The sequence below is a fragment of the Vulpes vulpes genome, chromosome 1 (genome assembly GCF_048418805.1).
Source record: "Vulpes vulpes isolate BD-2025 chromosome 1, VulVul3, whole genome shotgun sequence".
Classification (NCBI taxonomy): Eukaryota; Metazoa; Chordata; class Mammalia; order Carnivora; family Canidae; genus Vulpes; species Vulpes vulpes.
The window spans coordinates 29,366,535-29,391,961 of record NC_132780.1 but is presented as its reverse complement, the minus strand read 5'-3'; the positions used below and the strand labels follow the sequence as shown (position 1 = coordinate 29,391,961).

The following is a 25,427-nucleotide window of genomic DNA, read 5'->3' as shown; positions in this document are numbered from 1 at the left end:
TATGGTCCTGAGGTAAGTAGCTGGGTCTAGAGGGAAACTCCTAGGCTGGAGGTCGGACACTGGGGTCTTCGTCCACCCTCAGTTGCTCACTAGCAGTAGGGTCTGAGCGTCATCCAGCTCTCCTAAAGCTCCCTCCTATTGTGAGTAAGAGCCAGGATACCCCAACCTGAGCTCTTTGCTCTATCTGCCCTAAGGACCTACAGGAGTCCTGAAGGAGAAAGACCATTGTCTTTGCCTCATAACACAGGGAGTCCCTTCAAGTATCACTGTTCCACTTTGCACCTACAAAAATACCTTATGTGATTTTCAGTGGATTAGATAGTATATGTGTGTGTGTATTCCTTTTTTTAATGGCTGCATGGCATGGTACTGGGTAGACAAAATTAATACCCCATGCTGGACATAAAGATTATTTACAGTGGTTAAGTGTCTTAGCCACTCAGTGGACATGATTGCTTATAAATCTCTGGGACATTACTGATTATTTCCTTCAGATAAACTCTTATAAGTTTAACTACTTAGGCAAAGAGTCTGAATATTTTAAAGGCCTTTTCACACAAATTGAAAATCACCTTCAAGAAAGAGTCAGTTTACATTGACAGTTGCCCGCAGTTTTTAAGAATGATGGTAGTCTAAAGAAAAAAATAAGCCTTTTTCAGTTGAAGAGAGTAGACAGTAGTTACAGGACAGTATTTAAGCGCAGTCCTAGAAGAAGCTGTAGAAATGGTGTGGGGATTTGAAGCCACCTGGAAGCATACAATTCTTTTCCTTGTCTTTTCCTCCTGCCTTGTTACTCTTGGGAGATACAGAAACACTCTCAGTTCCGTAGTGTTATACTGGGTTCCCCAGGGACAAACCTGCTTCCCCATCCTGAATGAACCATAACTTCTTCCCTGGTTCACATTTCCTTGCTCTTTGAATGCTCTTGTCTGGGAATCCAGACATACCATCATAGTTTCTTACTTGAAGGTGTCAGTGTTGTCTTATACTAACTGCCCTGATGTGGGGATTATAGGTTAAAGACCATGGCTATTCACATGGGCTCTGTCCTACATTTTTGTCCCCCCACTAATGACAGCCTTACTCCAAGGGAAAGGAACCTTCAAAAAAGTAGTATCATGAGGAATTAGGGAAATAGCAGCTCTAACCCATCAGCTTCCAGTAAACTTTTATTACCCCTAAAATTTTCAACCAGATTCTTTAAAGGATAGGAACTCCACCAGCGTATGCCATAAACATTGGCAAAACTAGTTTTAACCCATGAGTGGATTTTGTTTCCCTTTGTCTCATTCAACAGTTCTTTGCTTGGAGTTAGGGGTATCTTCAGTTTCCTTTTGCCCAATAATTAGATTTCTGTTTATAATATCACAGTATTTTATAATTGTGATGTAATCTACTCTGGCCCAAGGAAAGGGCAGGGAGACCGCTTCTGCAGCCTTATTTCAAGCAGGCTTCATGGTCTCACAGGCTCCCATGCTGCCCCTGTTCCCCATGTACAGGGCAGAGAGAAAGGACAGAAGTAGGAATTATGCACCTAACGCTGACAAGAGGATGACAACTTGATCTTACTTTATCATTTTTTATTTTTACCCATATATATGTATATGAATGTGAAGGGTTTATGCAGATTGATAAGAAACTAGTAAGATAAAAAGGCCAGAAAATGAAGAAGTAATTTACAAAAGAACCAAGATAATCAACAAACCCATGAAAAATTCAAATTGTAACTCTTCAATAATCAAATTAGAAAAAAAATTTTTTTAATCATACCCAGTGGAAGATACAATGTAACAATTATCTGCATATATCAGGAACCAGGAAGATGTTCTTTCTTCTCGATCCACAATTCCAGTTTGGGAAATCTGTTGTCAGGGCCTAGCCTGTGGCCTGGCATACAGTAGGCACTTAACAGATGTTTGCTGAATACACAAATATGTATGGTATTTTAAAAATTGGAAACAATCTTAAACCTAACAATAGGGGAACTAAACATTATGGGAACACTAAAATACTTATGAATATATTATTCAATAAAATGAAGAATATTTATATTTTAATATTAAATGAAAAAAAGTGTTAAATGTCTGATAAGGTTATAATGGTTTCTGCAAAGATTCATAGGGGAAAAGACTAGAAGAAAAATATATACTGGAATGCTTACAGTGGCTGCAAAGTTTCTCAACCTTGGCACTATTGACAATTTGGCCTGGATATATCTCTGCTATGGTGGCTGTCCTGTGCATTGTAGGATGGTCAGCCGCAGGATTCCTGCCTTTACCACTAGAGAGTAGAGGTCCTCACCCCTACTCCACTGCATTTTGAGAGCCAAAAATATTTCTAGACATTAGCAAATGTTTCCTGGGTTAAAGTAATGGAATAATGGGTGATTTTTCCCTTCTTTTCTCATTTTCTATGTTGTATTTATATTATTTTAATAATGAAGAAAAACATAAAAGTAATCAAATATCATTATTCTACCTCAACTCTGATGTTTGAGTTTCTAGGGTTCTTTCCATTCTACTTATTTATTTCCCTACTTAAATATAAGGTCCAAAATGAGAGTGATTTTCTTGTTCACTGCTGTGTCCTTAGTACCTAAAACAGTGCCTGGGACAGAAGTGTTCAATCATTGTTTGCTGAATGAAAGAATTGGTAGAATTTCAAGTAGGATGACAAAATGAAGAATAGAATCTAAGCAGAAAGAGTGGCTATGAGTCATTCACATCTTAGTATGAATCGGTCAAATTCAACAGCTGCTTCTTCTCACTGCCACTACTAGTAGAATCAATTTATTGAGAGAGTAGAATTTATAATTTGCAATAAACCAAGAACAGAAGAGGAGATTTCTGAAGGATGGCACCTGGGAGAGAAGTGGCATGGTTGAGATAGTGATGTGGAATGCTTCAGTAGCTAAGAATAGGATGAAAGTATTCAGGGACTAGGAAGGAAGAAAAAGTATTAAAAGTTGGGAGATGTGGACTTTAGATTGTCCTTGCTTTGAAATTTTGCACAGGGCAAGTTTGGATTTCTAGATAAGTTCCACTGCAGAAGAAACATGAAATAGTTGAGAATTTTAGTGCACCATTTTCTTGTTGGCCTCTTTTGAGTGTTCAGTATAAGTTTTTTTCAGGCCTTATAATTACATTTAAAGATTCTCATCATTGTAGCTTTCTTCCTTTTGACTTTCTATGACTGTAGGATATTAAGTAAGGGTATTAAACTTCTAAACTCCCTACTGCATTTCCACACTTATAAATCAGTCATTTTCTGGTTATCAGAATATTCCATTTAAAACCCCATAATGTCGGGGTATTCAATTATTGAATAAAACACTTTTCTAGGGGATCCTTGGGTGGCTCAGCAGTTTAGCACCTGCCTTCAGCCCAGGGCATGATCCTGGAGTCCTGGGATCGAGTCCCACATTGGGCTCCCTGCATGGAGTCTGCTTCTCCCTTTGCTTGGGTCTCTGCCTCTCTCTCTCTGTGTCTCTCATGAATACATAAATAAAATCTTTTTTTTTTTTTTACATAAGAAATGATTTTTTTTAAATTTTTATTTATTTATGATAGTCACAGAGAGAGAGAGAGGCAGAGACACAGGCAGAGGGAGAAGCAGGCTCCATGCACCGGGAGCCTGATGTGGGATTCGATCCCGGGTCTCCAGGATCGCGCCCTGGGCCAAAGGCAGGCGCCAAACCGCTGCGCCACCCAGGGATCCCCATAAATAAAATCTTAAAAAATATTATTTAAAAAAATCTTTATAAATAAATAAATAAATAAATAAATAAGTAAGTAAAACATTTTTCTTTTTGCATTTTCCATAATTAGGTCACTCCAGAACGATGAGAATGTTTAGTGTCTTTACATTCATGGCCTACTGCCATTTGCTAAAAGGTAAGACACCAAATCCCCCTTTCATTAGGTTCTATATTTTAAATATTTTAACCATAAGTTAAAAACTAAAATAATTATTTAAAATAGATGTAATTTTTTTTATACAGAGATCATTCGTTTTCCTTCTGTAGTTCATGAACCCATTTCACTGGACAAAGATATATAGGGATTATGGTCAAGCTGAAAGAAAGAAAATTAATCCATTATCTATTTATCCATTACCTGTTATCCATCTCCCAGGGCTAATTACTGAAATTATCTGGGGAAATGGTCCATGCATATACTTTTATTCATTTATTTTAAACAAGAACAGGAACATTCTTTCCACCTTGCTCTGTGACTGGCTTTTCCCAATGTGGATATCCTATGGAATAATTATAGTGTGCATTAGAAAATGTCAGGGTAACATAGTACTATCTCTTGAGACCTTCCCTAAATCTCCATACCCATATACCTCTGGCCAGACAGCTGATCAAGGGTTTTAGGGCAATAAGAAGAGAGTACTATTGGAATCGATCATTCAGACTATATAGAAGGCAACTAGGGTGTCTAACCAAAGGACACTGTGGGGATATCCACATGAAACAGTCTTACTGGTTATAAGTACCCCATCACCATGTAATGTTTCTACAGTAATGTATTTTTATGATTTGGTTAAGAAACAGCAACTTGTTTAGTGCATTTTATTTATTTATTTATTTTAAATTTTATTTATTTGAAAGAGAGAGCACACATGAGCAGTGGGGAGGGGAGGGGGAGAGGGAGAGGCAGACGTCCCACTGAGCAGGGAGCCCAGTGATGTGGTGCTCTATCCCAGAACCCAGAGATCATGACCTGAGCCACAAATGATTAACCAACTGAGCCACTCAGGTGCCGCATAGTGGATCGTATTATTCTAACTTAGAGATGAGATCCAGGGTTCCAAAACATGTTCCAAAGCCACTAGATAAAATAGATATTTTAGGGAAGTAAATCCTTAAACATAATTATCATATAAGTGACCAGATAAAGTGTTTGTAAACCCTGCATTTAATATGTAAGTTTTTTGAGGAGTTTCTCATCTTCTGAAGCTTGGTTGTCTTTCTCTTCAGCATTTACAATCACAGTTGCTAAGGACCTGTATGTGGTAGAGTATGGTGGCAATGTGACAATGGAATGCAAATTCCCGGTGGAAAAACAGTTAAACTTGTTTGCACTAATCGTCTACTGGGAAATGGAGGATAAAAAAATTATTCAATTTGTGAATGGAAAGGAAGACCTGAAAGTTCAGCACAGCAGCTACAGCCAGAGGGCTCAGCTATTGAAGGACCAGCTCTTCTTGGGGAAGGCTGCGCTTCAGATCACAGATGTGAGATTGCAGGATGCAGGGGTTTACTGCTGCTTGATTGGCTATGGCGGTGCTGACTACAAGCGGATTACTTTGAAAGTTCATGGTAAGAGTAAATGCAGGTAAAGAGGGCCAATCTTTATTAAGACCATACCCCAGTACTGGGAACTTTTTCTTCTTGGAAGTCCACCTTGTTCTCCACTGTGGTAATCTGCTCATCCTTTCATTCACACACTCATCCAATGAGCGTTTCACAAACACTTCCTATATAGCAGTCCCTGGAGATCCAGAGCCAGACATGGTGGGGCCATGTTCCACAGTATATTCAGTTCTCTTAAAAATAAATTCTTAGTCTCTACTTTTTTATTATTATGAAAGTAATACGTGTACTTGCAAATAATTCAGATACCATGGAAGGGAATAACATGAATTACAGAGTGTCCTTCTCCCATCTTCTGTGGCATATAAAGATAGTAGCTACTATTTGTGTGTCCCTCCAGGAATTTTTTTATTCAACTATAATTTTTTTAAAAATGTGATTAAGTCTGCCATCATTTTCCTTTCTTTATAACTCTGTCAACTCCAAATTAATACAGTAAAAACAAACCCCATTGTGAGGTTCACATTCAAAAAGACTTGAAGTCATCTATAAAGGCAAAAAATAATACCAAACGTAAAGGAAACTATTCTTCTTCAGAGACAGTATAAACTATGCTCACTGGGCATATATATTCATCTTGAAAATCTACACCACTGTTATCTTGGAGTGTTGTAGAGGAACTGTGAGTATCAAATTCCCAGGTACTGACCCACAAATATGTCATCAGGTCACCTGTGTTCAAAGTTTTGTGTTGTCATTAGATAAGGAAAACACCTTCACTGACCCTTCTACTTTTACTGTTAAGATTCATAGAATTGAAAGGTGAAAGGATCCCAAGTAAGAGTGGCTAGTCCAAACTCCCAAGAAACAGAAATCCCCATAAGGGATCTTCTGCTCACATACTTTCCACAATGACGCTCTGTCACTTGGACCTCCCTTCCATAGCGTTTTGAAATTATTTTCTGATACTGAGCTGATACCTGCCCTCTCAAGCCATAGTTTTGAGATTATCTGCCTGCTTCTTTTGTTTACATGATGACCTTTAAGTATGTGACCAGAATCCAGTCATCACTCATTGTTCTTTGCATTCCTGGCCTGCCTTCAATCTGAAAATCAGTACTATGAAAAAAAAAAAATCATACAGCTGTCCTGTAGCAAGGAAGGTTGTTCTTTCTGGTCCTCTGGGCTCTAATTTCCTTTGTTGATCTGTGATTTCTTTTGTTATGGTTCAACACAGTTGGAAACCTTTTGCACTGATGTTTTTTCCAAGAAGGGGTTCCTGATAGAGCAAAGCAGATGACCAGCCAGACTTGAGGGTCTGATTTGTTTTGACCATTCCATTTTATATTATAAATTACTAAATTGGCATCCTAGTCCCAATCCATCTTGTTGTCATCTGCACACAATGGTCTTGGGTGTTGAGTTGAACTACCCTGAGAGAAAGGCCACCACCATGCTTTACTTGCATTGAGGCAGTGTTACCAGTGGCAATGGTCCTCTTGCATGAGCTTTAACAACTCAAGGAAGTACAATTCCTGAGCCGCCCCTATATGCAAATGATTTCACAGTAATGCTTCTCTTCCCATCACTGCAAACATGTGGTAATACAGCTTCCCCACAGGGAGTTTACTCACCATGGGGTTTTATAGGTGAAGCATTTCAAAACTAAAATGCAAATTTAGTTTTGGATTAACTCAATTATTATTATCACTCTGGGTATTATTACATCTTTCGTGTTTATCAGTTTAAATACCATACATACTCTCAGGTATCTGACTTTCAATTGAGAATGTTGTTTTTCCTTAATCATTTAACCTAATAGCAAGGACCATAAATGGGATTAGGCAACTAAAAGACCAAAGTATTGCATAGTTTTCCTGACAAAGCTTATTTGTTTATATGAGCCAAGGATTAACTGTTATCTTTCCCTACCAACCCCAACTCTCCCCTAAATTCACCAACCAGACTTGTTTAGATTTTTTTCTATAGTATCTAATGTATCACGTAAGCTTTTCATGCCTATCTAACACATATGAATGCACCTGTTTTGTTCATTATCTCTCTCCTCTTTCTTGAATATGTACTCCACAAAGACAGAGATTTTGGTCTGTTTTATTCAGTGCTAGATCCCAGGACTGGGCATACAGGAGGAGTTTGACAAGGGAACACAAAAAAAATATTTTTTGAATGAATAAATGAAATATTTCCTCAAATAGGATGAGGCTAACAATTTTGAAAGATGAACAGGTTTGAATATGTGAAATTTTATTTCCAAGTCTGTTCATGAGGAACAGTCAGTACTTTCTGAAGAGTATTACATGAGTACACTTACATGGTAGTAGTAAGAAGAGGAGGAGGAACAGCTCTAGTAGTTATCATAATAGTAACTAACATTCATGTAGTACTTACTGTTTGCCAGGAACCTGTCCTAAGCATTTTGCCTGTCCTCTTCATTTAATCCTCAAATGACTCTATGGGGTAAGGGATTCATTATGTCTAAGATGCAGGTTTTTCACATTTTACTATCTCTGGATCTAAGTGCATCTTTTAGTAGATGGCATCTTAGATTCAATGACGTGTGTGGTGTTATTCTCATTTTATGAAGGAGAAAATTGAGACCCAAAGAAATTAACTAATTTACCTAAGTTTACTCAGCTATTAAGTGGTAAAGCCAGGTTCTGAACTCAGGTAATCTAGTTCTGGAGTCTGTGTCCCTAACAACCAGGTTTTACTTTCTGTATTTATACCTCCAGAGTGTGTATGAAGTTATATATTGACTTCAAAACTACAGTGAGCTTTTCTTGATCTTGATGTGACCATTCGATTAGCATGTGTGTGCTCTATATCTAGTAAACCAGGAGTCTACACATGTGTTTGATGACCTACTCCATCAGTAAAGCATGTTAGTTAATATGTGTATATTTGTGTGTGTGTATAGTTAGAAAGGATATACTTATGCTGATAAAAGGATATAGCATAAGAAATTGACATTTTTAAAAGGTAAATGAAGTTGAACAACACTGACTTCATATGGTTCAGCCTAATGCACTGAACATTTTATAAATGTATAAAGACAGACATTTTTAAAGGATGAAATAAAAATTTAATTATATTTTAATGCCTTGTTAACTATGATTTACTATCATTAGCTGATACTTCAAGGTTAAATTCGTTGTTAACAAAGGCAGATGATCTTGACAATCTTGAGGTTTTGGTATTTTTTTGTTTTTAGTTTCAGGTGTACTATTTAGGAATTCAGCACTTGCATACAATACCTGCTTCTCATCACAAGTACATTCTTTATTCCCCATCCCTCCACCCACCACCCCTCTGGTAATCATCAGTTTATTCTCTACAGTTAAGAATCTGTTTATTGGTTTGCCTCTTTTTTTCCCTATGTTTATTTGTTTTGTTTCTTAAATTCCACATATGAGTGAGGAATATGGTTTTTGCCTTTTTTGACTGACTTATTTCACTTAATATTGTACTCTCTAGCTGCATCCACATCTTGCAAATAAAAAAGAGTTCGTTCTTTTTTATGGCTGAGTAATATTCGTGTGTGTGTGTATGTGTGTGTGTGTGTATACACATACATACCACATTTTCTTTATCCATTCATCAGTTGATGGATAAATGGGCTGTTTCCATAATTTGGCTGTTGTAGGAAAATACTATGGAGGTTCCTCAAAAAGTTAAAAAAAGATCCAGGAATTGCACTACTAGATACTTCCCCAAAGAATATAAAAATACTAATTCAGAGGGACACATGCACCCCAATATCTATAGCAGCATTATGTAAAATCTTGAGGGTTTTTAAACCACCACCTTATCAGGTCCAATTATGTGCTTCTTGTTTTAACTTCAGAAAGTGTCATAAAGAGGTAAAAAGTGTCCCTCCTGCCACTTCCTTGTGTTTTGTGCTTGAAGTATTAGTATTCCATCCTCAGTTTCTTTATGGGAAAACTTTTACTTTTTTGTTCATTTTGTGAGCAGGTTAGTCTAGTTAAAACTAGATAAGAGAATCTGGAAATCTGTAATAAGCCCAAAGGAGTCACTGTTTTCCCTTTGGTCTTATAAAATTTACTTCTTCCCATAAGACCCTCATGAGGCATAAAAAGTGAGGCCCAGGGCAGCCCGGGTGGTTTAGCGGTTTAGCACCGCCTTCAGCCCAGGGGATGATTCTGGAGACCTGGGATCGAGTCCCATTTCAGGCTCCCTGCATGGAGCTTGGCTTCTCCCTCTGCCTGTGTCTCTGCCTCGCTCTCTCTCTCTCTCTGTCTCTCATGAATAAATAAATAAAATCTTAAAAAAAAAAATGAGGCCCAGTGTCCAATAGTAAAGTTTATGAAGCTTAGATTATTTCTTAACTATTACAATTAAAATATATTTAAATGGAAGTTCTAATTTTTTGCTTCCTATACCCCAACACATTTACCCTACTAAAGAGATTAGTGTAGTGGATATCTGGTCAATGAGTAGAACCATTCCACTCATTTTATTAGGCTCTGAGGGGCAGACCACATTTATACACATGCTTAGGGATAAAGCAACGTTCTCCTTTATCATTCCATTAAAAGTTACAAGAGTAAAACAAATATTTTACCTTTAATACTTTACTATTACCTGTGATTTTAGTCTTGAAAACTAAATGGCCCAGAAATCAAGTTCTGTGCTATGTAAACTAGACCCTATCATGGTAATATTGTTTCAGGAAGTATAATCATATTTTTCAAAAAGATTCTTAAACATAACAGATACAAGGTTGAGGACTCAAATCCTCATGGTTCATGAGAACCATTATTTATGTGTTTTGAAATTATAATCATGTTGATTTCTACTGTTTCTTTTGGCCATTTCATTGACTTGCAAGCACAAAAACATCACATCATTATTTCAGTTTTGTTTACTACTGGCTGTTTCATATTAAGTCTCTGTGAGTGAAATAAAGATTATACCAAGAGAAGAACGACATGTTACCATGCTTGTAATGAATAAAATGAATAAAGATCTTAGGTGATGTAAATGCACTAAATAATCTACTAAAGTAGTACATGTGGTATCTTAATCCTAAAAGGGCCCAAACCAAAGAGTTAAATTCTAATTGATGATCTAAAATTCAAACTTCCTTGGGGATCCCTGGGTGGCGCAGCAGTTTGGCGCCTGCCTTTGTCCCAGGGCGTGATCCTGGAGACCCGGGATCGAATCTCACGTCGGGCTCCCGGTGCATGGAGCCTGCTTCTCCCTCTGCCTATGTCTCTGCCTCTCTCTCTTTGTGTAACTATCATAAATAAATAAAAATTAAAAAAAATAAAATAAAATTCAAACTTTCTTTCTTAAGTATAATAATTATTTAAATGATTTATTCAAATAGCCAGTATAAAAAGTTCAAAAAGTAAGTATTATAATGTGGTATTCTAGATGAGATCCTGGAATAGAAAAAAGGACATTAAGGAAAAACAAGTGAAATGGAGCAAAGTGTGAGCAAAGTACAGTTAATAGTACTATATAAACATTGGTTCCTTAGTATGACAAATGCACCATGGTAATACAAGATGCTAACAATAGAAGGTAATTGGGTGATAGGTATGTGGGGACTCTGTACTATCTTTGCCACTTATCTGGAAACCTTAAAACTATTCTGAGGTAAAAAATAAACTTTAAATAGTATTATCCAGGAACACGTATCAGTTTTTACAATGATACTATACTTCATACCCTTTTCATACCGAATTTCTGATCATTGACCCATAGTTGAAAAAGTGAATGGCATGTGAGAATCAGCTTTTCTGATTATTATTATTATTATTATTTTTTGCTTTTCTGATTATTAAATAAAGTCTAAGGAAACTGTGCTGGCCAGCTGGAAAGGTTCATGTTACGAAAACAGCATTACAATAACAAAAAGAAAATATCCAGGAATAAATTTAAGAAGAAATGGGTTAGCCCTATGTAAAAGCTATAAAGCTTTATGAGAAAGATACAGAGACTTGAACAAATGGCAGACATATTTTGTATTTGGATAGAAAGACTATTGGTTTAGAGATGACAATTCTCTTTAACCTATGTGTTTACTTGGAGCTTGATAAAAATAGCAATATGGTTTTCATAGCAAGGTAGGTAATTGTTCCTTTGAGCTCAAATGTAGCCCAACTATGAATGGGCGAGTTGAAGCAGAATAGAGGTTCCTCACTGCTGAGACATCTGAACATCAGCTTATTTCTCTTGAGAACCCACCTGAATTGATACTTTTCCTAATGTAGACGACATCAAGCCACATGCCTAATTTTGTCCTAAGTGAAAGCCCTGACTTCTTTTTGCTCATGATCTAGCCCCGTACCGCAACATCAGCCAAAGAATTTCTGTGGATCCTGTCACCTCTGAACATGAACTAATGTGTCAGGCTGAGGGTTACCCTGAGGCTGAAGTCATCTGGACAAGCAGTGACCACCGAGTCCTGAGTGGCAAAACCACCATCACTAATTCCAATAGGGAGGAGAAGCTTTTCAATGTGACCAGCACGCTGAACATCAATGCAACAGCTAATGAGATTTTCTACTGCACTTTTCAAAGATCAGGTCCTGAGGAAAACAATACTGCCGAGTTGGTCATCCCAGGTAATATTCTGAATGCCTCAATACAAATGTGCCTACTGCTGTTCCCTGGACTCTAGCATGATGCATGTTCATTTTAGGCATCCATCGTTTGTTAAATAAGTGAATGCATGAATGACACTGTATTTACAAAATGATTCCTTATCCCCATTCATCCAAGTCATATTGCTATTTAATGAACATTCAGCAAATATTTTACTGGATATGCCCTATGTGCCAGGCATCAGGGGCTCATAGAAAAGTTAGACACTGTTGACACTCTCCAGGAAACAGATAAACAGATAAGGCAATCCCATCCCGTGTAGGAAATGCTTTTGTGGCAGGGGGACCTGGGGGAGTACCCCAGAGGAAGACAGCTCAGGCAGTGTTTCAGGAATCCAGATCCGAGCACATCAAAGCTGCTCCTTTCTTTCCAGGGTTTCTGGGGTAGCAAGCGAATAGAACATACTTTTCTCTTACTCTAAATAGGAAAGATCCATTGTCCCCGTCTGTCAACTGTACCCCCAAGATAGACTGTGACATTTCATTTTTTTTTTTTGACATTTCAACCCAAAGCAGTCAACTTAGTGTGTAAGATGAAAGGCTCTGGTCTCTGCATAAGCCACTCAACTTCTGAGCGCTTCATTTTCCCTAGTTATAACAGTTATAACCTACCAGGCAAGGTTATTGTAGGCGCCAGTGAGCTACAGTGTATGAAAATGATTTGAGACTCTTCCCTGCATAGACTCAATTACTTTTTTTCTTACTACCCTACCAGAGTGGGTAAGGTGGGATACAGAGTGATGAGAGGCTGAGACCTTTAGAGAAAGTAAGGCAGAAGAGCATGATGTTAACATAACAGAGGTGTTCTGAGAAGCACTTCTCAATGATGTTGCCAGTAAAGCTTCAGATGCTTCAGAAAAAACAACTGAGAAAGTGGGTGGAGGGATGCCTGGGTGGCTCAATGAATGGTTGAGTATCTGCCTTCGGCTCAGGGCGTGATCCCCAGGTCCAGGATCGAGTCCCACATCGGGCTCCCCACAGGGAGCCTGCTTCTCCCTCTGCCTATGTCTTCTTCTCTCTCTGTGTCTCTCATGAATGAATAAACAAATAATCTTAAAAAAAAAAAAAGAATAGAAATTGGGTGGCAAGGAAAAGCAATACAAGATGGTCCCATGAATGAAAAGAGTGAAAAAACATTTAGAAACTTAGAGATGTTCTCACTGGGTTGTGAGTCACTTCAGTAGGGGCTGCATTTGTGGGTTCCTGCCACTTAAAAGTTGTTTTATGACAAATTATTTGTGGGAAGACTTAGTAATTCACCTAATTGCTTGGGGTCTGTTTCCTCATCTATAACCTCGGATTTTTAAAAAAATATTTTGCATACCTAACTGAACTTATTCTGATATTGAAATAAAAAGAATGTAAATGGGCTTTGTAAGCTGTAAACTGCTAGTGGATGGGCGGTTGACCACTGTTTTTACTTCAGAGCTTGAATGAGGTAGTCAGGGATCAGGACCAATGGAGAGAGGTGGGAGTTAGCAGTCTCTGAGCATCTTCGTGCTATTCTTCCTGCATGGAGCCAAGACAGATTGCCGAGAAGTACCAATGATCAGATGTCCCAAGATGTTCAAACTGGGAAAGAGAAGATAGTGAGCGATGGCCCTCAATCATGGCCATGTATACGAGGAGGTAGAAATTCTTGGCAGTGCCAGTTGGCCTTCATGTGCCATCTTTACAGTAGACTGCTAGCTTCTATATTAAAGAATGCCAGGGAGATCATTGGACCTCTCATTTAGGACTGAGCAGCAACTACCTGTGGTAAGCATGATCAATTTATTATCATTTCCATTTTGTAAGCCAGTTAGAAGATTTGCCTGAGAGACCAAAGTTAGTGAGTGGCCCATCTGCCCAAAGCCTGAGCTGTGTCACTCTTCTACGCTGTTCCCATTTTCCTATCAGAAGTATCTCACCACTCCAGCTGCTCGCTGGCCAGGAACTTTTTGTAACCCAAAGCTAGCCTAAATTAAACTTCAAAGATGATTATTCTCTTGTCCCCTTCCCATCAAAATCTCACCTTTCATTTCTTTTTATTTCCTTTTGTTTTTCAGAACTACTGCCTGTTCCAACAAGCAAGAGGACTCATTTCGTGATTCTGGGACCTTTCCTGTTGCTTCTTGGTGTAGTCCTGGCAGTCACTTTCTGTCTAAAAAAACATGGTATTTTCTTTATTGCAATGGTCTCCACTGGGCATGTGGGGAAATGTACGGGAGTGCCACTGTTGTCACTTTGGCACTTATAGGCAGAGCCAGGGATGCTCAATATTCTGTAATGTGCAGGTCAGTCCCATGTCTCAGGGAGCTCTCCTACCCAAAATGCTAGTGGTGGCCCAGCCAGGAAACACTAATGTATAAAATGCTGCCTTCCTATTAGCATTCCCTTCCTGGGTCAACTTTCAATTATGCAAAGTGGGTTTCAGTTATGCTACCATGTGAAACTGTGGATTATCTTCTTCATCCTGCTCATTTCACTATTGTACAGCATCGCTTATGTTGGAAAGTGGCAGTGAACACTTGTAATAGCATTTCTAAGGAGATGACAGTTGGAACATGGCTTCAGGGAAACCTTGAATTGATTTGCAAGGTGGCAAAGACATTCCACTGTTGACTAGCAATGACAGTGAAGCTGAGCAGGGTTGCTCGGTGAAGATCATGTGTATGTGGGTGAGAGGTGGAAGAATGGGTGTGTACATAAGGTGAAGAAGACCAAGCATTACACCATTTCTTTCTATCATGCAAATAACCACACACTTAGAATAGGGGAGGAAAAGCTATAACACCTATCAGTGTCAATTGAATGTGAATCTTGCATTATTAGTTGCATTGTTATATTGAGCTGGTTTCCGGGCACCCTAAGGAATAAAAAAATAGATTCTTTTTTTTTTTTTTTTTTCCTGTAGAGTGGTGATGCTTTTACCATAGAATATTTTACAAGACTTCTGGCTGAGGGTGCTATGTAGTTTTCAAAATAATTTGCATGTATTTACCTCTCTCTTTGCCCATGGGAACAATTAAAATCCAGGAAAATGAGTCTATTCAAATAATTTCCTCCCATTCTGAGATGATTCAAAGTAGACATTTCCCCAATACTTTGAGAAATCTAACCAGGGGATCCAAAGATGATTGTGTGTGTAAAGTTATCTGAGATCAAAGAGGGAAGTAGAAGATGGAAGGGAATTCCAGCAGTGGTTGAAAAGTTCCCCACAGCCCCGTAATAAGATGGGTGGATCTGGGAAAGCCATGTGGTTGAGTGGAGGTCAGCTCTTTCTAAAGAACAGGTATTTAACAGAACTGAGACTATTAGCCAGAAGAGAAGGATCAGTTTTCAATGATATGATGATCCTGAGATGGAGTTGATTTGTCCAAGGACATGACTGTTGCCAACTTGCATTTTGAGTATTTTCCCATGAAAAATAATTAGTTGGCATTATGAATGGCTAGAAAACTAATGTATAATATAGTACCTCAAGATACTGGTACTATCTCTGAGGATATGGTCTATCTCTGAGGGAAGAATGGAGAATAAAGGTGTATACTCCTAAAGAAAATCTCAGAGTGGGACACCTGGCTGGCTCAGTCAGAATAGCATGTGACTCTTGATCTTGTGGTCGTGGCTTCGAGCCCTACATTGGGTGTAGAGATTACTAAAAAAATAAATAAACATAAAAATAAAATAAAACCTAGGAGCAAAAGCCTATGCCCTAAACTATTGAATTGACCTAAGAGGTTGGAACCCATGTAATTAATTCAGAAATCTAACCAGATTTCCTAGAGGATTAAAAATGTTTCATAGGAACTTGGAATTTAAACTGAGTCACTATGTGGGATGGATGTAGAGTTGTTTTACATGGGAATAAAAATGACCTTTTTTTTTCCCCTCAAGGGAGAATGATGGATGTGGAAAAATGTTGCACCCGAGATAGGAACTCAAAGAAACGAAATGGTGAGAATATTAGCAGGGGTTAGGAGATTGAAAGAAAAAGAAACAAAAAGTTAGCTATAACTTACCAGCCATAAACTCTTCTCACTTTAAGGAATGCTGGCTGTTAGAACTGCCTCACGACTGTAAGATGAGAACTCCTCCCATAGCCCGAGGAGATTTAGAGATGGCCTGGAGTGTAGCATCCTGAGAGCTTTGAGGATGGGGAGAGGAGGCAGCTTCTGTCTGCTAGATTTATAGCTCAACATCTAACACCTCCCTGCAAAAGGAGAACACATTGACTTACATGGGTGAGTGATAGGTAGATAGATAAAACGTGAGTAGCAGGCACTGTGTTAGCTGCTTCATATGCAGTGCCTAGGTTAATCTCCCCACCAAATCAAAGAGATAAATACTAGGATATTTCCCATGTTATACTAGAGAAAACAGAGGGTCAGGAAAATACATCAAATTGCCCAAGAACACATGCCTGACAAAAATCAGGCTTTGGAGCCCACTAGCCTGACCATAGAACCTTACTCTTAACCTATCCACTTAAATTAATTTCACCACCAATGTCTACATTTATAAAAGGTCAGAAAGACCTCACCCAGCTAATTGAACTAAGAAGAAAGTTATGTTAAGATTTCTAATTCTTTTTAATGCTGTTAGAAACCAAACTTCACAACCAGTGCTAATTTAAAGTGATCTAATTAATTTGAATGAGCTCAAGCAGGTTTCATTATGTGGTCAATTCCACTCAACTGTTTTGTAAAACTAAGTAGTGAATGTTGTTTGGAGTGTCCTAGGGGTGACCAACCACTTGTCTACATTTGCCCGGAATTAAGGGGTTTTTCAGGATATGAGAGTCTCAGTTTTCAAAGCCAGAACAAACATGGGCAAGCCAGGTGGTTGGTCCTCCTTTGTTATATAAAGATAATTGTGTAAATATGCAAATTTATTATATCATCTAGGAAATATGAGTTATGTCTGTCATTATTGTTCTCTAGATATACAATTTGAAGAGACATAATCAAGCATGGAAACTCCTGATCTTAAAGCAGGGATTCTCGGCCTGTGGTTTGAGTTCAGCAGAGCTACTCATGACCAGAGCAGTGCAGAGGGCCAGGCAAGCTGCTGGCGACATAGGGCTCAGAAGGCCCAAGTGGTGACCAGTGGAAGGTGGGAGAGAAGAGGAGGAGAACAAAGTATTAAAGAGTAAAAGGGGTAGCCTTCAAGGAGACTTTGGCACTTCAAAACGACTGGGAGAATCACAGGCACCTACAAAAGAAAGGAAGGACACTTCTGGAAGATGAACCTCCCCATGAACCGTCCATCGCTCATCCTAGGAAAACAAGTTGAGATTCCCTGATTTAATGTGTCAGTTCCTGCAGAAGTGCACTTTGCCTTCGCTCAACGTCTCTACTTGTCGTCTGTGTGACTGAAGGTCCCCGTGTTGCAACAGTATTTAAGGATGTTATTTCTATTTATTTTGAGTCTTTGGAGTCTTGTCGTGTGAGTGTGGTTGTGAGTGATTTCTTTGGAAGACACATTGTAGTAGAAGTTAAAATTTTGTCACAAAACTACATTTACTGCTTAGTGAGTTGTGTGTGTTCAATAAAATGTGTAGTATTTATAAGATGTTTGGTATCCTCCACAGCCGCCAGGACATGGGAAGCAAGGAGAACAGACCCATGATTTCTATAGGATATTCGTTGCCTTATTTAACCCTCCAGTACTTTGGTTGACCCTAATTATCTTCTCAGACCTGAAGGTAATATATGTTACTGCAGTATCTGTTCCATTTTAAATATCAGTGTAAACCACTGTGTGGGATCCTACACAGAATCTCGTTTAATGCCTAGGACAACTGTGTTGTGGTAGGAACTCTTACCGTATCATTTCACAGTGGAGAGCGAGAAGAGATCGAGTAACTTGCCTGAGAGAGTAAATAGCAGACCCTGGATGTCCACAACTGTACCCCGCCCCCTGCCTTTAGAATACAGCCTAGAGCTGTGTTTTGCTTTAAGAAATTCATTCATTCAGCAAACATTTAGGAAGCAGCCATGTCACTATGCCAGGTGGTGACTAAGCAAGACAAAGTACCTCTCCCCCCAGGAGCTCACAGTATCATGGGGGAGACTGATAAGAGAATTCATCATTTCAGTATAGTGCAGTGTCATAATATAAGGTGTTGGAGGAGAATGATGGCATGAAGAGGAGAATCTAGAAAGGCTCCCAAAGGGGGGGGGGCATACCCCCCAGGGCATTTCGTCAGTGTGTTCCTTGCAAGTCGAAAATACATTTTAATCAAAGTGATTTTAGTTTAGGAGATAAGTCAGTGTTTTTAAAAAATTGTGGAAAGTAGCTCTCGAATGCCTTTTCTATTATTATATTTACATCTGATTTATTTGCCTTTGCCATGCAATCTGACACTTATGTATATGGTGTTAGTATTGCTCAGTGGTTCTTTTTATATATATATATATATGTGCAATTGAAGTTTGAATTCATACCTTTCCATGATTCAAAATTCAGAAAGTCCAAGAGGAGACATTAAAAAGTCCCCATTCCATCCTCCTAGATACCTGGTTTTCCTTTCCAGAAGCAACCAACTCTTGCCTTTTGTTCTATAGTCTTCTAAAGATATTCTAGGAATGTATGTAGAAATACATATAAAAAGTATATTTTTTATTTCTTCCTCTTTTTTGCATAAATGGTAACACACTATTCACCTGCTGTGCACTTGGCTATTCTTATTTAATATATTACTTCTTATGGTGCCATTGGAACAAATGTGAAGTTCCCAGAAGTCAGGCACTGGGTCTGGTTTATTTCTAGATTAGCTTTTCCATAGCCTGTTATTACTTTTATAAGACTTACTACATACTAAGTATGTGCTTCATTGACATTTGAACAACCAGCATTTGTTGAGTGCTTGCTCCATGACTGAGTTTGGATTTGGTTTATTTTGTGTTTCTCAAAGTGAGATGCTTGGGTTCTCCAGGGTACACTGGCTCAACCTAGTCCTAACGACGGACTTCTTACCAGTTCTGTTCGACAGAATCCTGTATGGAACTTGTGGTTTTTTTCCTATCTGTTTTCTCTTGAGTGAAAACTAGATTTTGATATTGCAGTTGTGAAATTACATGGGTGTTTTTTTTTGTTTTTGGAAATTCCAGTAGTGTACCTTGACTCTCACCTGTGCTAAAAAAGGTCATGAGCTGTGCCTGAACCTCTGAGTCCCACCAGTTCTCATCACTACATAGATCGAAGACGTTGCTTTTCAAAGGCTTTGAGGTTCATGTGCCTCCCAGGAGGTCCTGTGTCTTCCTTCTCTCTTGGCCATTTACCTGGGTTATTGACAAAGAAAACCTTCGTTTTGCCACTTGGCAAAGCTGAAGAAACAGAGCCTCTAACAGAACTCATTGTTACCTTTTGTACATGTTCATTTGTACGGTGTCCCTCGTTTGCATGACAACATCCTTTGTGAAGTACAAGGAAGGATTCTGACTGAGCTTACTCCATTCCTCTTTGTGGTGTTGAATTTGTCAGGCACTTTATCCTCTTGTCTTGTGTTTTACTCTAAATGACATAGGCAGAAATGATACTTAGTTCTACATTTTAATTGTCATTGTTTACATCTGCATTAATTTAATAAAATATTTTTATTTATTTTGTTCCTTGGTGCACCACCATGTCCATTGTCTTGTTTTCTAGGCCTCATAAAACCACAGCCAGTTTAATGTCCCGGTGGGAAAAGTTATGGGGGATATCTCAGCTATCTTCCTAGTTCTTCACTTCATGGCTGCTGTTTATGCAGCCTACTCTTAGTTCTGTGCAATGAAAAAATACAAAAAAAAAGTAATTTTTTCAAAAGAACGCATTGAAAACTTTCATTCTCTCTTACTCTGTAGTTTCTTTGAGGACAATACCAAGAAAAGAGTCAAAATCGTGTTGTACAAATTGAAGATCTGCAGGAGGGAGGGTGAGAGAGAAGGAGTGGTCCCCAAAACAGCTCTAAGGAAACAAAGGGGCTTTCCTCACAGAGAGGACTCTTCTCAGATCAGTAAACGTGGATATGCAACCTAGCGCCTATAAAGCTGGATGTATTCCAGAATTCACATTCTGAAAAGGAAGTGAGACATCGAACATGAAACCAAGGAGAGGCTTGAGGCCTGGTCTAGGGTGGGGCCATAAAAATTTCTAGTTTGAAGTCAAACATGACAACACTTGTCATTCAAGGAAGTGTTGGTCTCTCAGTTGCTGAGTCATTAAGCTCACTTTAAAGAGACTTGTGATCATTTCTCTGAATCAGACACTCTCAAAAGATGATGACAATGACTATTCCTAAGACTGTAGGTTGGATGCTAGATGTTTTTAAAGAAAGAATATCAGTATCTCTGTAGAAATGATGACATGATATTTATGTCAGCTAAGTGGGTGCTGGGCGGCGGGACATCTCAGCTTTATGACCAGTCTTCCTGGCTGGCTATAGTGGCCAAGGTTCTGGCTGGAATTTTGTGACAATGAAGGGCAGGGGGCTCATATTATAGGAAAATAGGCCTGAAAATGAACCATAGGCTTTCATTAAAGTTTTACTCCAGTCCTTTTTATAAGCATGCAACTATCTGCTGCAAGTGGGTCAAATATATTTTTATCTTTTTTAGAAAACATATAGATTACTATTTTAAAAATTAGAATTCAAAATTAACTTTTGCACTGTTGATGTTACTGATCACGTTTGTCAAGACAGATACATTCCGTTTTTATAATTTTTCCCTGGTCCAGGTCCCCAGAATTTAAAGGAAATTAATGTAATAAACCAACTTACCCCTATTATAATTTAAATATTTCCAGAATTATTTATATTTTAAAAGAAATTAAGATTTGAAGAAATTGAAACAGTTGTTAGTGGTGGGGTTTTATCATCAATAGTTGTGGTAATTACCATCAATCGACATGTACTCCATGCTAGACACTGGGATTACATATATTCTCTCATTAAATAGCATTAGCTCATGATGAGATATACCAAGTAGCAGTTTTTATTGTAATTTTTGCTGATTATTTACTTATGTCTTTTCCTTCAAATGAAAAATATAAAATGGCCATTTAAAAGTAATGTATATAAGACTATGATGTAATTTTCAATAGAGAGTAAGTGGCCAAATTGGCTGAAATGGATACTTCTTGATTTCTTAATTAAGCTATCATTATTTGGCTCCGTTTTCCAGATTTATGAGAGTATTGCAGATCCTATCATATAGAAAAGTGGAATTGGATGGACAGGCAGTTTAGAATATCCATATCCATTCAAAGAAACCAGTAAACAGATCCCTTCCTGACTTGCACACCAATCAGTGTGGCCTCTTCAGATCTCTTGCAGAAAAGGATAGACAAAGCTAGGGAGATGGGAGTGGAGTGAGGTCACACCCAGGCCTCAGAATTCAGTCCCTCATGTCAGATGGCAAACCAGGGGATGATCCAGATGGGGAGGGGAGGTCAGAAATGTTAAGACCCTATGACCTGCTGAAGGGACACCCACTACAAGGTTAGGCCTAAGATAATAGGCAGCAGCATTCTGGTTCAAGGGGAGGTAAAAGGAGGCAAATCTCTAATCCTGCATAATCTCTGGACTGGAGACCACACTCTCAGATTGGATCACACACTCTCAGATTCGGTGCTCTGAGTCCACTAGGGATGACTATAATGGTTGTGACACCGAGTTAGGATGGTGTCCCACATGCCTGTATTTTGGAGGAGGACAGTTCTCAAGAAGCAAATGGGTTCACCAGAAGAAGGCTCTGTGGTAGGATAATGGCAAATCTCAACATACTAATCTGGTTTTCCCTCATGTATTTCTCCCTACTTCTGCTTCCCTTCTTTGTAGCCTAAGAGTTGATTTCCCTTCCCCAGTCCATGCCAGTGCTGAGACACAGAAAGTAGCACTTTCATACTTGAAATTCCACTGACATTTTCCACAATTCCACTACCAACATCTCACTGCATCTCAGTTCCTCATTGGATAACTTCTATAGGCCAGGCATTCACAAGGCATTGCAGAGGAGTCAAAGATATTAAATGTGGCTGATGCTCCTCTGGAGCTTACCATCCAACTGAAGACATGATATATAAATTCAAGAAGAATTAAGTAATAATTCAAGTGCTAGAAAATATGAGACTTTAAGGAACTGTCTCCGGACAGTGAGAAGAGAGGCCAGCAAATGTTATAAAGTCGGGGATGGAGGAAATCCCAGGTGCTAGGAAGCTCATCAATGAGGCCAGATTCAACTTGGACACTGGAGAATGGAGAAGATGCTACCACTGATGATGTGTTTTTAGTCTGTTAAGGCTACTACAACAAAATACCACAGAGCAGGTGGCTTATAAACAACAAATTTATTTCTGACCTTTCTGGGGAGCCCACATGGTTGGTTGTATTATGATCAGGATCCTCCTCCTGGTTTGTAACTGGCACCTTCTAGCTGTCCCCTCACATGGTAAAAGGTGCACGGGACCTCTGTGGGGTCTCTTTCATAGGAACACTAATCCCATTCATGTGAGCTTCATCCTCATGACCTAAGAACCTTCCAAAGTCCCCATCATCTTTAGGGGTAGGATTTCAGCATGTGAATTTGGGGGCACACAGACATCCAGGCCATAGCATATGGAGAGCAGCTTCTTTTTTAATTTTTTAATTTTTAATTTTTATTTTTTTTGCATACGAGATAAATTTAATGATAGAAAATTTGTGATCCCTGACATTTTAGTGAAAATGTAAATTGGTACAACCTCTGAAAAGGGTAATTTGGCAATATCTATCAGAATTATATATGACCTAGGAATTTCACTTACAGAAATTTACCCTACAGTTACATTCTCATATGTGAAAAATGATATATGTGTGAGGATTACAGCATTGTTTATAATAGCAAAACACTGGAAATAACCCAAATGTCCATCAAGAGGGAACTGGTTAAATAAATGGGGTGGCACAATCCAAACAAGAAAATGCTATATTAGACAGCCACATAAACAGATAAGGAAGTTCTTTCTGTACTGATATGAAACAGGTCTTTGAGATACATTTAATGTTAAACTACAAAAGGAGGGTACAGTATGCTTGCTTTGATATTATATTAATTATGTATTGCACCGATAGTTACTTAGTATTTTGTATATTATGTAACTCTATGTATCCTTCCAGATACAAATTTTGCATTTTTTAAAAAGGAAAAAAAAATGGGGCAGCCCGGTTGGCTCAGCGGTTTAGCACCACCTTCCACCCACGGCGTGATCCTGGAGACCCCGGGATCGAGTCCCACATTGGGCTCCCTACATAGAGCCTGCTTCTCTCTCTGCCTGTGTCTCTGCCCCTCTCTCTCTTTCTGTGTATGTGTGTGTGTGTGTGTCTCATGAATAAATAAATAAAATCTTTTAAAAAAGGGAAAAAATGTAGATACACAATTACTTGTATATTCAAAAAATGTATATCTGAAAGGATGCATAAGAAGCTATTAAGACCGGTTGCTTTTGGAGTGGCAGATTGGGTTCCTAGTGGGAGAATTGTACTGGTAGGACCTTTTGACTTTTGAATCATATGAACATATTACCTATTCCAAATAAATTATAATTTTTAAAGTCTGTGCTCAATTATTTGCCTTCCAGGAATTTTTACATACTTGTAAGGAAATGATAACTCATTAATGTATAAAAACAAATATAAACATCAGTGGTGAAGGAGTTTAACCAACTAAATTCAACCCAGCTGGACTTGAACCCAGCTGGACTGAATTTTTTTTTTTCTTCATTTATGTTTTCCCTAATTTTCAATTATTTCACTACCAGTACAGCCTCGAGTATGGTGAAGCACAATCAATTTATTTATGGGCTCTGATGTAAGCAGCTGTGGATTTGGATCCACATGATAATAAATGATACTATTATAAAGAATGAACAGACCAAATCAACCCATTGTTTATGGTACTATAGACAGGAGATATGCTTCCATAGATATGAAATAACTACAACATTTGGACCTTGGGGAAACTTGCAAGAATGATCCCAACATATGTATTCACTCTGAGAACTGAGTTTTAACCCAAGTAAAGTTTTTGCATAACGGCAAGGTGAAAGTTTTGGGGGGCTTATTGGCTATCAAAATCTCCCAAACTTAGGCGTGGCTTCTCCATGGGAAGCTTTGCTGTCTGCCCAAAGGTCAAGCATCCCATCTTTGACAAATCACAAAAGCTGTTTTCACCTCAATTCTCTGCAGTTGTGAAAAATGAAAAAAAAAAAAAAAAAGCAAGATCACGGAGAAGTTACTCAATAGACAACAAAATTTACATAACTGAAACTGATTAGAAGAACTGTTTTTGCCGTGAGAATTGAAGAAAATGCCACGTCAAGCCTGAATAATAAAAAAGCTGATATCAGCAACAACAAATGATTCTCAACAGTCTTTATCTGTAAACCACGTCTCTTAGCAAGCTTGAAATAAGTTATAAATGCTAACATATATGAGACCAAACAAAATGGTCTTTTTCTAGGACACTGAAGAGGCTCGAGGACTTTAAAACTGGATTAAAATGATTCAGGCATCTAGAAGAAAACTGAAAACCAAAGACAAAAACAACAAATCCTTGTTTGTACCTACAACTGCTCTAAAACTTGCTTCATTTCGGGGTGACTATAGAAGGGAAAAAAATCTAGCTGTACTGAGAAATGTATGCATATTTGGAGAAGAATCAAAGTTTGCCTAGGGACCTGGAGGCAGACCCCAAGTTCCAGTCTGGTTAACTCTATGACTTTGGGTATGTCATTTAACTTCAGTGAGCTTGTTTCCTTGGGTAAAATGGAGTGAGGTCTTGCCACCTCTAATGTGCTTAGCAGAAAGCATGGTGCAATCAGTTTGTGTATTGATAGTATGGATGCCAAGAAATAATTTATTAAAATATTTTAAGTTTCAAGAGCTGTGAATCTAACCAGGCTGGTATTATTATGGATGACTTTAAAACCATTTTTTAAATAAAAATTAATTTTCCGGGATGCCTGGGTGGCCCAGTCAGTGAAGTGTCTGCGTTTGGCTCAGGTCGTGATCCTGGAGTCCTGGGATTGAGCCCGGCATCAGGCTCCCTGCTCAGCAGGGCGTCTGCTTTGCCCTCTCCCCCTACATCTCCCCTCACTCATGCTGTCTCTTTCTCTCTCAAATAAATAAAAAAATTTTAAAAAATAATAAATTGAAATTAATTTGGTATTTATTATTAAAACTTTATTTTTAAAAATAAAAAATTTAAAGCTGAAATGTTTAATTTTTCTTATTACAAAGTAAAATAACTGTGAAAGTTGTGCTGGGTTGAAGATCTAATTTGATCATCTTAATAATTTTGGAATTTTTCATTATGTTAAAATTAACTAGAATTTCTGTTCTTTTTCAATTTGCACATTTAAAATTTTGGCATTGATCCATTTTTGATTCATCTGGGTCTCTCATGTCAGTAAATGCTGAGCTACTATAAAGTAGAAATTACTTACAC

The 25,427-nt window shown here is 38.3% G+C and overlaps 1 protein-coding gene and 1 long non-coding RNA gene across 5 annotated transcripts in view; one reads left to right on the top strand and one right to left on the bottom strand.

Annotated features, from left to right (window-relative positions):
- CD274 (CD274 molecule) overlaps positions 1-19,580 on the top strand; it is a 29,957-nt gene extending 10,377 nt beyond the window's left edge. For 3 of the 4 annotated variants that reach the window (XM_072761482.1, XM_026001626.2, XM_072761476.1), the window contains 6 exons: positions 3,828-3,893; positions 4,985-5,326; positions 11,650-11,934; positions 14,022-14,129; positions 15,853-15,912; positions 16,899-19,580. In XM_072761482.1, the coding sequence (XP_072617583.1) occupies positions 3,842-3,893; positions 4,985-5,326; positions 11,650-11,934; positions 14,022-14,129; positions 15,853-15,912; positions 16,899-16,921 (870 nt within the window). In that variant the 5' untranslated portion in view covers positions 3,828-3,841 and the 3' untranslated portion in view covers positions 16,922-19,580. The remainder of the gene's footprint in view (positions 1-3,827; positions 3,894-4,984; positions 5,327-11,649; positions 11,935-14,021; positions 14,130-15,852; positions 15,913-16,898) is intronic. The other variant, XM_072761487.1, reaches the window with a different exon arrangement.
- On the bottom strand, positions 10,646-19,453 carry LOC140599366 (uncharacterized). The gene is made up of 3 exons (XR_012002167.1): positions 19,324-19,453; positions 15,978-16,168; positions 10,646-13,545 (listed from the first exon to the last, which is right to left on the bottom strand). It is a non-coding gene; the product is annotated as an uncharacterized lncRNA (long non-coding RNA).
- Positions 19,581-25,427: the final 5,847 nt, after the last annotated feature.